The 14034-nt window shown below is 39.4% G+C and overlaps 1 protein-coding gene across 1 annotated transcript; it reads right to left on the bottom strand.

Annotated features, from left to right (window-relative positions):
* Positions 1 to 6844: 6844 nt before the first annotated feature.
* On the bottom strand, positions 6845 to 9082 carry LOC102709136 (pseudo histidine-containing phosphotransfer protein 1). The gene is made up of 6 exons (XM_015832843.2): positions 8944 to 9082; positions 8616 to 8746; positions 8377 to 8445; positions 7748 to 7819; positions 7335 to 7407; positions 6845 to 7251 (listed from the first exon to the last, which is right to left on the bottom strand). Exons 1-6 carry the CDS (start codon positions 9001 to 9003, stop codon positions 7201 to 7203), a joined length of 456 nt encoding a protein of 151 aa, XP_015688329.1. The 5' UTR covers positions 9004 to 9082; the 3' UTR covers positions 6845 to 7200.
* Positions 9083 to 14034: the final 4952 nt, after the last annotated feature.

The raw sequence follows: 14034 nt of genomic DNA, 5'->3' as shown, positions 1-14034 counted from the left end.
GTGATGGCCGGCACGCGCGGCGGGTGGCTCGTCACGTCGAGGGGAGTACCCCCGAGCGGCCGACTTTGGTCTGGTGCTCCCGTGATCCCGTCGAGTGCGTGCGTGCGTGCGTGCTGGCACGGCTTCCCTGCTCCAAACCTCTCGCGTTTGCTTGGTCGTGTTCCTTTCATTAAAAATACAAAATACTTGCTCGGCCAGTGTTGGTGGCCAGCCACTACTCGTTTGCCCTATCTGTCTCTCCATCCACCGATCCGTCCCATCCGTGGCGATCATCGTCGGGTCGCCGGCGCCGGATGATTTCGCCGGGAGGGCTGCACATGTAAATTCGCGTAAGGGTCTGTCTATCTTGATCTGATCATAAAATAGCCTAAACTGGATTGCTATTCTACGTCTGTGTGAACCATTCGATCGGATCTAGACGGTTTTGATGGAGTAAGTGGGAAAAGAGGCAGCGTTTGATTTATAAATTCTACTGCTATAGCTTCTAATTCATTTTTTGAATTCTATACTATAGTTTCTCAGAATGTTTAGGGAACTGAGGATCCGAGCTACAGGTACTGAAGGTCCAATTGCTTCTTTAAAACGAAAAACTATTCTGATTTAGCATGCTTCGCATAACCCAGAGGCATGCCCATGTGAAGCCCGCAAGACATGCCCTGTGTATCCACCCCCAGTCTGTATTTCCGTTTCACTCTCCGTATATACACCCAAGCGTGAAGCTTCTGCATCCGTCTTATGACAGGTAGCAACAACAGCATCAGGCCATTAAGTCCAACACAAACACTGTACAGTTCATTTTCCTTGTTCACTCGTGATGTGATACGATATGTCTCTCATGAACGAAACTAGCATGTGGCCCACGCATTTGCGTGGCTAGATTTAGTGTATATTTAATTTTTGTTTACTTTTGTTATCTAAAGTCTAAAAACATATTAATATATATTGTTTACTTCATTTGATTGCTATCCATTTTAACTATATTTAATATCTATATAATAGAAAATTGGCATCCACAATCCGTACGGTAGATCTTACGGTGCTCCTAGGGTCAGATCCGTTTATTGCAACTGCAGATCGATGGACATGGACTGCGAGCAAGACGGCTTTGGAGCTGCTTTTGGTACCGAGTCTTAGGGTGGTTGATCACTCGATCTGGTTAATTATTTTTTATCTACATATATTATGATCTAATGGTTAATTTATACCATTATAATCTGAACTCATCATGATTTAATAGTGCATAATTTTTCTATTTTTATAGTAGACCTAGACCTTATGATCTAGATATACTATGATCTAACCGTGTAGAATTTTTATTTTTTAGCAGATATAGATCTTACGATCTAGATATATTATGATATAATGGTGTAGATTTTTCTTTTTATAAGACAAACGTGGAGCCTTCTTTTTTAGCTCTCATAGCATAATCGCATAATCGCATAGATATTCCTTACATAAGAATAATGTTCAGAATTTTTACTAATATTTGATCGGATGACTTTTAGTAAAAAAAAATCATCAAACGATGTGATATTTGTTTTGCCATGTGCCTGCTACTATGGCCGGTATGGCTGGTACTGTTAGTATTTTTTTATTATGTTGTCTCTCTCATGGTTAAGTCCGATTGATTAGCTCTATAACTTTAACATAAAATTTTCTATATACTTCTCCTTTTCGATCTTGGCCATTAAAAAATAGATCAACGTGATCTAACGGTATAGTTTATTTTTCTCTTTTCGTCTTTTCGTAATTTCTAGGCTCTAGAACTTTATTTATGCATGGACTTTTTTTTTCTTTATTTTAATTCTAAAATTTTTTTCTAATCTGTTTTAACCGAAATTTCCAAATTATATTTATAGATGAACTCTTTCCTTGATATTAATTATTTTTAAAAATTTTAATCGAGATTTAAATTTTTCTAAACTGTATTTACACCTGGACTCTTTTTTATTGTTCTTTATTTTTTTAATTTCTAAATTGTATTTCTAATCTCGTTAGTTGTTTTTCAAATTACACGTAGGCAGTTCCTCAAAAAAAAAAAATTACACATAGGCAGGCGGGGCGTGGCGAGGAGTCCATCGTCCGTCCACGGATGGCAACAAAATATTTTTTCTCCTGTTTTCCAATCTAATATTATATATTTTTTCTTTGTAACATACCTAAGCCCGTAAACCCAAGAACTAAATTTAACTTAAATGCATCATGTGGTTGGAAGTGATTTTAATTATTTTTGGATCTTAATCATCTCATCATCACATGCAATAATAGACCTAGAGTCACAAAAACAATTAATATGATACTTGTATGCATCCAAAAATTCTACAAAAATTCTGAAAAATACCTTGATATGTCAGAAATCAACCCTCAAATTTTCAAAATTTTTCTTTAAGGTTTGCTATCTCTTTGATCTATTTTAATCTCTCCAAAATCCTAAAAAACTGTTAGTAGATTCAAACTTGCTCTCTTCGAAAAATTTATTTAAAAACCTCTTTTAAAAGTTTTGTTTCAGCCAAAGTCTTCTACTAACTTTCTTCTAACACCAAGAGCAGTGGCACACGCTAGATCGCTATCTAACCATTTCTTCTCACCCTCCAAAAATCCTTTGCAGCCAACTCTACTTAGCCTTCATGCCAGATTTCAAATTTCTTTCAATGACAAGTGGGCTCCACACCCCTAGGACCCACATGGCAGCCTCCCACTCTCTCCTCACAGCCTCCACCGCCCCCCATGGCCAATGGAAGCCCAAGAAATCCCATCATAGCACCAGCCACCTTCTCTCCCTATCTCAGTCTTTGTAAGCATTTCGTCGAACATCTGGCGGGCGTCTTCTTTGGAGTGGAGAAAATAGCACCCCTAGCCTCCCACCATGCCATGTCGGGCCTTCTCCACGAAGCTAAGATGTTAGCCGACGTTGCTGGTGGGTCTAGACACCGTGTCTTCATACCCATCGTCCACCTCGCGCCATTCTCTCCAATCACCACCCGGGTACCACTCCATTGAAGGTAGATGAGGTCGTTCCGACCAAATCACCGCGCCCAGACCAAATCTCCTCCTCCACTACTCTTCCACGGCACGCTGCACACGTCCTGACGCGCCCAGCCGCCCTGTTCCATCGTCGCACGGCTCGAGAACGCAGGGGCAGAGCTTAGGCCATGGACCGAGCTCACGGGCACCGCGTCCAAACTCCACCTTTAAACCAGCCCTCGCGCCAGCAGGCTCTCCTACCTCGCCTCTTCACATTCCAAGCGAACTCCGGGAAGGAAACCCCTTGGGATGGCCGGAACGCGAGCGCCCATGTCGGCGCCGGCGAGCCCACGTCGCCATTAATCCCTCCCTGGTGAGTCTCACGAGAAACCGTCCGCGTCATCCTTCTTAGCATCCCTCAGTGAACCCATTTTACCCTTGTGCTCAGACGAAACACCACCGAGCAACGCCGCCTCTCCGACGTCCTTCGCGTCGAGCACAACACCGTCACCGCTGCCCTTACCATTGTCGACACTTTTCCTCCCCGGCCGGCCGTGTTGTAATCTCCCTGGAACCTCTAGGTACTCATTTCATGCCTCATTCTAGCCGGATCAATCAAGAATAGCAACATGCACCGTCGCCCAACCGAAGGCCGCCTATCCGAAAACTGCCTAGACACATATTACTGTAGCAAGGGAGTGCGGGTTGATTTCCTATCTTCCGAGGGCCTTTCTGCAAAACGCCCCTCACTTCAGAAAACGCCATTCACTGACATGTGGGCCCGGCTGAAATTAAATTTTGAAAACTGATTTCTATTTTTTTTAGCTGAGAATGAGCAGAACTTCAAAATTTTGTAGAAAATTCATTTTAACTCTGAAAATTGTGAAATCAGTTTTGTTACCTTCGTGGAACTGTGAACTATTTTAGAAAACTATAAAACTTGGTACTTTTGTACAAACTTTTCCTTTATTTTTGTTTTTCCCTAAATGTCTCCTAGAGCTTGTTAAATCCATAACAAATTGAAAATAGCTCTAAAAATTGTGAAACCACTTCTGTTAATTTTCTAAAATCATGCTCTGTAACTTTGTAAAAGTAATTTTCTTCACTTATGTACAAAAATGTTGCTTAATAAAACTTAGCCCTTTTTAAACCTTTTTAATTATTAAATGCATATCTCTGTAAAACAAAGTGATAAAATAAAAATTTCTTCACTAGAGGCCACCTGAGACCAGCACACACTCACTGCATAAGCCTCATGCATTTTTGGTTTTTATGCATTTTTGTATTTATCGTATACGCGTATTTTGAATAGAGGAAGAATACGTCGAAGAAGAAGAGGGTGAGTTTGTTGAAGACCAGGTTCAGGTGTTTGCGGACGAAGGCAAGTCAGCCCCTCCTTTGACCACTTTGATCCTATGTTTTATTGGGCTAAATGATTCTATTGCAAACATGCATACGTTAGCTAGTATTAATTTTAGTAAAAGAAATTATATAAATATGGGAATGGTAGATATGACCTAATTGCTGCATAACACACCTTGAAATATTGAATCATTGCTGGTTGTAACCATAGGGTTCTCTTGGATATAATTATTGTGTTATTTGGGATTATGCTATGCTTATATTGCCGCTATATGCTTATATATTCGGTTACCGCCTTACAAATTACTCAATTTGATAAATGTTATATGTGAAAAAGGTTATTTTGATGCTGCTGGACAGAATTTTAAATGTGTGAGTATTGTGAACAAGAAAATGGAGAAAACTTGTTTTTAGACTTGGGCGGCGAGTGGTGTACATATGGTAGTAGATGTGCACCGATAGGGGGAGCGTTCGCCCGGGGTCGATTAAGGACCTCACTCTATGTCACCAACTAATGAAAACAGTACAAACCGCATGTGCTAAGTATGTGCTGGCCTTAACCTATTAAGTTGTTTAGAGTTTAGCCTTGCATCTTGGTAGGCCGAAGAGTATGAGTTACCAGGTTTTGGTAACTTATCGGAACTTCCTATGGATTGTGATTTGTTGAAATGGATTAACAACATATGGTATGTGATGATTTGAGCGGGCAGTCTGTCCAATACAACGGTGCCGTGCCTCGTGAGGGATTCCGGGTAGGGTTCCTTACGGCGCTAGGTTAAAGCGTGGGCTCGCTACCTAGTGACGCTACTTTGCTAGTAGCGTGGGTAAAACACACATCGTGCTGGTGCAAGGCTAGACAATAAACAATGTAACGGTTTCGTTATGACCTCTAGGTCACACTCAATGTGTAGAGTGTGGCGATACCGACGGGTATCGGATAAACTAGAGCGATCCATATCATGTGGACTTAAAAGTTGTACAAACTCTGCAGAGTCTAAAACTAATCGATTAGCCGTGCTCACGGTCATGAGCGGCTTGGTGAAGTGTCATGAGTATAGTTTGTGATTTTGATAAACTCTTGTGAACTTGAAAAATGGTTGGAATGTTTTGTTGGTGAACTTGGGTAAAGTTCGGTGAATGGTGATGATATGATGGTAAATGGTGATGATCTACCCTGAGGGGTAGACGTGTGTTATTTATTCATTTATGTTACAAGTTTTACTTACTCTATACTATTGTTAAAAAAAATTCCGTTGAAAAAATATTGTGAACTAAAACTGGCATTTACGCAAATTAACCTATACACAACTTATCCTTGAATATGGCCAACATGTAGCATGCTAGGGTTGTCACCGACTTGACAGTACATTAATTTGATTAATGTACTGATTTCTTACTTTCTTTTACTTGTTTTTGGCTCAGACCCTACTGCAGGTATTGACTGTTTGGATGAGGAGTTTGATGCAGCTTGTGATTTCCAGGATGGTTCTAACTAGGGATTTACCCTAGCCGGTTTGCCTATGGGTTTTTGGGTAGCACGCTTTCCGCATGAACCAATATGTATGGCTTGTCGCCAAGTACTACTTAGAACTTATTAAGACTATTATGCTTTATGCTTAGGACCACTTATGATTTGGATATAGTGCTTGAGATGAGTTATGTGAGACTATGTTGCATTCCTGGGCAACTAGTCCCACATGAGGATGGGTTTGAAATGGTTGAGATAACCGGGAAATATGCCTTTGTTGAGATCGAGTCTCTGGGGTACGCTTTTGGTTGCCACCATCGAGTGGTTGACGGGCGTATGACATAGATGACTGGCGTGACTATTCCAATGGTTATGTCTTCTATTTCATATCCGATGGCTTAGAGCCTTTGTAGTGCCCTCTTCAAGACATGTCGGGTCTGCGATGAGGTTGGATGGTTACCGTAATTATTTGGGTTTAATTTGAGACCACATCCATCTAGATATTTCGCGCTGACATGTCTCAGAGCATTGCATCATCTAGGCTTTGGGACGTCCTCATATTCTTTTTCTCCGATTAATCTGCACCGTTATAATCTGGACCCATCATGATCTAATGGTACGTATTTTTTTCTTTTTCTCTGATATATTTTTTCTCCGATTAATCTACACCGTTATAATCTGGTCCCACCATGATCTAACGGTACATTTTTTTCTCTGATTAATGTGGTAATTTCTAGCCCCCAGAGCGAACGTGGAGCGTCCTTTTCGGGTTGTCTTTATATTATAATTTTATATTATAATAGAATAATATATAGATAATTTTATATTATAATAGAATAATTAGATAGATAGATAGAAGGCACCTACCAAACGAGACCACCTTTTGGCTTTTTCGCAGAACGGTGCATTTACCAAAAAAAATAATTTAAGTAAAACTTTTATATACTTATTTTTATTAATCTAAAAGTAACTCTAAAAATAAATATTTTGGTTAAATAAGGGTGAAAGTACACAGCCACACGACATAGGAGAAGACTATAGATATGAGCAGATATCGTAATATCAGAGCACTGCAGCTATACTACCCGGTAAATGATAGTATCACATGTTTCATGATCGTATTGCTTACACCGTAATACATCAGTCTCTCGTATTGTCTTATTTTGCTTTGATACTTGTGCTTACACCGTAATACATTCAGTCTCTCATATTGTTTATTTTGCTTTGATACTTCAACATACGCAGTATTTAATTGTGGCACACCCATTGGTTATTGCCATAGAGACGTAGGGTACCGACAGGCTATACAGTTTATATGCTGGCATATTATACAGTCTGTCAGCAGGACCAGCATATCCTAGAAGATGGGACAGCAGTGCGCCTTGCAGAATGTGAAAATCCGGTTCTTACATGACAGGCCTGGTGGCAGCTCCAGCCGGACCAGCTTGTCTTAGCAGCTACACATTCAGGTATACATGAGCCGTGAGTAATGTTCAGTTTTCATGGCACAGCAACAGAATAGGTGGCGGGTGAAGGTTACCTGAAAATAGGATTCTAGTTTCTGCCTCAGGACAGCATGCTCCCGCTTCACTTTCTGGAAAGACCTCATGCAGCTGCATAACAAAGTATCTTAAGAAGTGTAAATAATTGTTACCTTCATTCCAATTTATAAGATGTTTTGGTCATCTATAAATTCATATTCATATGATGCTAATGAATTTGGCCATATATATAAAACATATAAATTGATACATGAATCTACTTAGAGTCAAAACATCTTATAATATAAAACAGATGGAGTACAGTTTATCATGGGAACATAATTGTTCAATTTTAAAAAATAACAGTAGTGTGAGAAGTGACATAGTGTTTTAATTTAGTAAATTAAAACATGAGTTATGGAGAAAAAGTTTACAAAGATGTAAATAACAATATTTAGGGGGAGAGAGATACCCTTCAACATTTCCTTGCCCACAACTATCCCTAAACGACATGCACTCGTTCTTCATCCTAGAAGCACCAATGCTGCACCAAGATGTGTAATGTCAATTATGATAGATCAATGGTACATCAAATTAAAAACAAATAATCTAGAGTCTCATGCTTTCCCAACATCATGTCAAATGAGATCAGAAGGAAGGGATGCTTCAAAAAGGTTGATGGCTACACACTGAACTTTTAGTTGGCAACACCATGCATATTTAGTGGTCAGCAGATGAGTTTCTCTGCAGTATGAGGTTTACTTAAAGCTTTATTGTAACTTCAGTGACATGCATGCGGAGCTTTTATGAGCAAGAAACTTAACAGGGTGGTTTCACTTTCACATAAACCAAAAGTGAGAAGAAATGACAACCAATTAACTGTAGTCCGTAAGCCTTTATAAAGAAAGAGATGGGGCAAAAAAAAAAAAAGTGCCTTGGCTTCCTAAGATGCTTAGCTATACTCTGTAGTCATGTCAGTTTGCCATGGTTCATGCAACAATGAACTAAAAGTTCCTCGCTGCTGAATCTGACACACTTTGTGCGTCATATGCACCAGAACAAAGATTTATACATATAACCTAGAAGCAATTATGGAACTACCTGGAGCAGCTGCCTTTTAGTTGCTGCATATATGCATCCCACCTGCTGAAATCTCTTGGATACTTCTCCCTGCAGTGTTTTCGGATCTCTATTAATCAGGTCCTCTAGCAATTTGTTTTCAAGAAAAAGGTCCTCTAGCAATTACTTCCTGTGTAGTCTAAAACTCTACAGATCATATTTTCAGTAAAAAAGGGTTACTGATTATGGAAGTTCAACTATCTTTTACTAGTACTACTTACAGAGCTTGCTCAATGTTTGACATTAGCCTGCCTGAGTCCTTAAAGAACAAAGTAACAACTTCTTCCACAAAATTAGGACTAGCTTCATCCTGTAAATCTTCCACCTGACAAAATTGCTCATCTAGGTAGCCCTGAATCAAAGATAACTTGCTGAATCAGAAGGCATTTTGTCAAAGAACTAAATTAAAGGGTACTAGGACACTGATAACGGAATGAGAAGTAGGAGCCTTCCTGCGTAATACTTAATATGGTTGAAGACACCCTGACAATAAATAGTTGGGAGACAAAAAATAAAAAAGAAAAAAACTCCAGAGAATAGGATACTGGCCTGATCAAAGAGGCTCTTTTTCATGGATGCAGCTTGGCGTCGCAAATTAGAATAATCCATGTATATGAATGAATGAGGGAATAAGTGACAGTAAAGTCGTTAGGCTGGAACACACTTGGTGATGAACATATATGACTTGTAGGAGCTATGGATATAGAGTCTAACATGGAATGAGTTTATATAGTAGAGGGGACTGTTACTACTTGCCTGCCAAACATAAGCAAAAGATGCAGATATTCTAACTTCTGGATAGAAATGGTTAGCATCTTGCATGTACAGGTGATTTGATTGCCACGGTGTGCATAAGCTATCCATATTTTGGAGAATGACTTGAATAGATGCAAGATTCCTGTAGGCTGTAATTCTTTATAAGATGTATGATGTTGTAAGCATGAATATGCGTGAAGATATCAATAGAGGCTCTAATATAAATCACTCCTCATATTAACTATCACTGAATCAACTGACCAAAGCCTCAACACACCAACCTATTCTATGGCGTTATTTCCTCAACAAAACATCACCCAAGTAGATCTAAAAGAAGTAAAGAACAGTTCGCAACATTATTAGTGCACTGTTACAATAACATGTATGTAACTTCAAACCTCAACTACATTTCAATAGAGTGGTACTTTGCAGCTCCTACTGCTAAAATTTCGTATGTAGCATTGTTCAAAAGAAAAGATAGGGTGCAATATTCCACCAAATAAAGAAAATCACTGACAACTGTGCAAAGGTGGTTATGTTTCTGTATATCACCAGATGAAAAAAGTCCCAGTTCTGAAGTAAATTAATCATACACCGGATAGTTCTAACACTAAATTAAGATAAAATCCTAGGAGTACCTATAATTGGTTTGAACTCACAACAGAATAATGGTTTGAACACCATTCTGTTACCACCCCACCAAAGGGCCTGAGAGGCTGAATGAAGTCTGCAGATTCGTTACAACTCCTCAAAAAGTGATGAGTTTTTCCAGCATGCTTGACTGGCAGCTCAGTTAATCATGCCCATAATCACTGATATCCAGATTTTAGTTGGTTGAGTTAACCAGCAGATGAACACCCCTAGTGTGAAGATTTTGTACAAGCAACTGGTTACTTTACACCAATGTAAAGAAGCATTGTTCTCATCTGTGCCAATAAACACCAAACTGTATTTGAATTTATATCTGTGGGGTACGTATTTTGTACCCATCAACAAAATTCAAGCCTACAACATAAACTGGTTACTTCACATCAGTCTCTTGTTCAGCTATTGATAAATTGCTTTGTAGGTGAAGAATACCATCAGCTTTAAGTGTAAAGTTACCCTAAGATTTTGGACGAAATTTTTTTATGTAACCAGACAAGGGAGAGAGATAGAACAATATATCTTTTTGTGCCCCTCAAAGTTCAAACATAGCGTGAAGATAAAATCTGGGAGAACGATGGGGAATTAGAATAGGCCCACTGATGCTTACTTCGAGCCCCAGCAAAAGAAAAGTAGACAGAGAAACAGGCACCGACAGTTCCTTCCAATTGTTAAAAAACCAAGACTCTCTCAACGCATTGGACCACGTGTTCAAACCAACAAACTTTCGCAAAAGGAGTAAAAGAGATTCATTCAATGATTGATCCGATGATTGTTCCTGACCTCCAATCAACATCACAACTTGATAGGAGAATCTGACATGGATAAAAAAATCGAAATAACCAGAAGGCCTATACGAGCAGGTACAATAACAGGCTATAAGCCGGCTGTAAACATATTTTAATAAGATAAGAGAGGAGAGAGAAGAGCAGTGAGTCACAGATTTGTAGCCAGCTGCAGCACGAACTCCAAGACACAGTGTGTGTATGACAGGAAGGACATGGTAGAATATGTTTTGTCGGTAACTATTGTATGAATCGGCTATTAGATTGACTAGATAAATTGGAGCTAATAGTTGGCTATACTATTGAATTGAACTTGCTCTACAGGGAATGGATCAGAAAAGGCGCCTTCTGGATGGGTCACTGCCATGGCCACGGATGCATGTACTGTAAATATTGTCTACATACAAGCTGCTCAGGCAGTACCTTCTTCTTGATGTGTACATTATAAAAGTATCAAAAAGCATAGCTCCATTGTTCATCCCTACAGAAAAACATACCTTCTCTTTCACTTGTTATGCAACATTGTTCCTTTATGCAAGACCATTCTTGTGGCAAACATCACAGATCACCCTTTTTTACAAAGCACACTGAGAGATTGTGTTTTCAGAAAATATCAAGGCATATTTCAGTTTTTAAAAAAAATAATCTTAACAATATGCTTACAGCTAACCATGGTAACACTATAAAAGTAGATACAGCTAAGAGGAAAGCACATATGTGCTAATTTTTCCCTATGTTTCATGCTTAACAAGTCCAATATTACTTGTGGCTCCAAAATTCATCAAAATGTACAACAGAAAATTCTCATAGTCATTGTTTTAGGTACAATACCATGTTGATATAAACCTTAGTTTCAGTTGAACAAAACAAATATGCTACTCAAACTGTTACAAGTAACTTGGTATTTCCTAGTAAATACCTATTATCAAATTATCACCGTGTAAAACTTGCCATAGCCTTATGCACTTTAGCAAATTGATAAGGAAAATGGGAAAGGGCGAAGGCAATTTTACATCCATGCATCACATATATCTGCTTCCACGTATCAATGTTATCCATGCTCCATGGCTTGTGCGTGACCACGTTGTCAACAATCCTTTTATAGCATTGACAGATGCACTTCAACAGTCTAAACTAGTATCGGCATACCCAACATGACCTAGATTTCTCCCAGTGCCCTCCAAAAGTATATATGGCTTTATCATCTACGGTCCCAAAAAAAAAAGATGCTTCCATGGTCATGTTTTTTCCATGGTCATGTTTTGTATGTATGGTCTTATGCTCCAATGCTTTTGACACCTTACAATTGTTTTCCATTTTTGCATTCGCGTTTGTCTATTTGCCTCATCTCCTGCTCACTTTCAGAAAACATTTGGAAATCGCAAAAGGTACATATTTAAAAACAAGCTATGACAATCAATTTGATTAACATCTACTGTATACCTTTGTAAGTAAATCTAGACATGAAGCTATAGACTGACATTATCAACTAGAAAATCTCCAACTTTTATGATGTGAGTTTTTTTTACCATCCTTAAAAAAGTAGCGCAAAAAAGTAGCTCAAGGTATCACGCTTTTTACAAGTACCTTGAGGTACATTGTATCTTGAAATACCAAAAATTTACTTTTCAAGGATAATAAAAAAACCCTTATGATGTATAATAGAGAACTGGACCAGAACCGCATGCAGTGAGCTCCAACAGAGCAAGGAGATACTGGAGAAGCTTCAACAGCAGAACCAAAAGCGAGTGACTCGTTTATATACAGGAAGTCAGGAACACTAGAGCTCTAGAAGTTCAATCGAATATCTAAGTTAACGCAGCATTATCGTTCCAGTACTAGAAAATAAAGATAACAAGGTATTTAGCTGTCCCGGTATGCAGCTTCCTTGATTGATTTGATGTCACACAAGAAACGATTCTCTCAAGCGACATCCGTGAGGGATCCAGCAAAGGAAACGGGTACACCGACCAATGGGGAGCCGAGAGATCGACACGTTGATTCATCGAAAGCAAACCCTATAGTTGGCATCCACCCACGACAGGATGAGCGCGCCAGCCACGATCCACCGCTCGGCCAGTCGGCTCGACGACGACTGGAGCGCAGCCGCAGGTTCCGCATCCGGGATTAGGCGCTAAAGGGTGGAGACCGGGGAGACCGAACATGCGCGCCGAAAAAGAAGCGGCGGGGGCACACCTCCGCTGCTGGGGGTGAGAGGGAGGAGGGGATAACCCAGGACAGCGAGACTGCGAGAGTGATGCGATCAGCTGTGTGTGAGGGAGTTACCGCGAGCCCGCGTGGGAGGGAGAGCAGACGACTCGCCGGACGAGAAGACGGCGGCAGCCTCTCTCTCGCGGGGCAGGGGAGATCGGAGCCTTTGGAGAGGCAGAGACGAGGGGCCGCGGCGCCGCGCGGCGAAGGCTCGTCGGGGAACGGGGTGGTGAGGGTGGTGACAGTGGGCAGTGGCAAACTGGCAACCGTGAACTGGTTAAGTGGCTTTGATTAGGCGTTCGGGCCGGGCCTGTGGTGTGTGGTATAGTTCTTATGTCAACATAAGCCGAATTGTTGTAAAAAAAAAACATAAGCCGAATTTAGTAGGGTCAGGCCCTTTAAGGCCTCTTTTGAAATCTCAGAGCACGAATTTTGCTGGAAGGAAGGGTGAAATCTGCTCTAAAAAAGAGGGTGAAATATGTTCTTACTGGGAACAAATGAATTTTATATATGTTTTACACGAATGACTTCTAGACTTACAGTAAAACCCAGGACACAGAGTCATTCATCCATATTGACAAATTTATCTATCTCCCGTCTATTACCTAACATCCTCGTCTTTTCGCTTTTGTTTCTTTATAAACCAAAATTAAAATTTTAATATTAAATTTAAAGTTGGTTTTGAGGTTTTTCACCGTAGTTTATTTTTCATCCTTGACTTTTAAATTAGCATTTTTCATGAAAAAGCTAAACAATCACCCATATATGACATTTCTATAAGTTAACCATTAGTGTGTTCTTTGCCCTTAATTTTTCTTGGTATTTATATGCACGCTTTACAAACTACTGAACAATGTATTTTTATAAAAAGATTATATATAAAAAAGTTCATCATCTTACCGTTTTAAAATAAAAATTTAACTTTGTAGTAGTAATTGTATTATTTACCCTATTAAATAGCTATAAAATTAGATAATCTTTCATCCTTTGTCTAAACTTCTAAAGGCTGAAAAAGAACACAACCCTAGGTTTTTAAGAAAATTGCCTTAGTGTCCTTGGTTTAATACAAAACGTTAGAAATGGTAAGGGATAAATTACCGAATATGCAATTCAAATTTCAGAAAAGCAAGAAAGGAAATTTAATTTAAACTTCGAATTTTGCTAAGCATTGCATTGAATTTGAAACTTGATTTTTGAATGGATATACAGCTTTAAAAATATGGATTTTGTCATAACCATGTAT

Source organism: Oryza brachyantha, chromosome 1 (genome assembly GCF_000231095.2).
Source record: "Oryza brachyantha chromosome 1, ObraRS2, whole genome shotgun sequence".
Classification (NCBI taxonomy): domain Eukaryota; kingdom Viridiplantae; phylum Streptophyta; class Magnoliopsida; order Poales; family Poaceae; genus Oryza; species Oryza brachyantha.
Note: the sequence above shows the minus strand (reverse complement) of the source record. Positions and strands in the feature narration are given on the sequence as shown.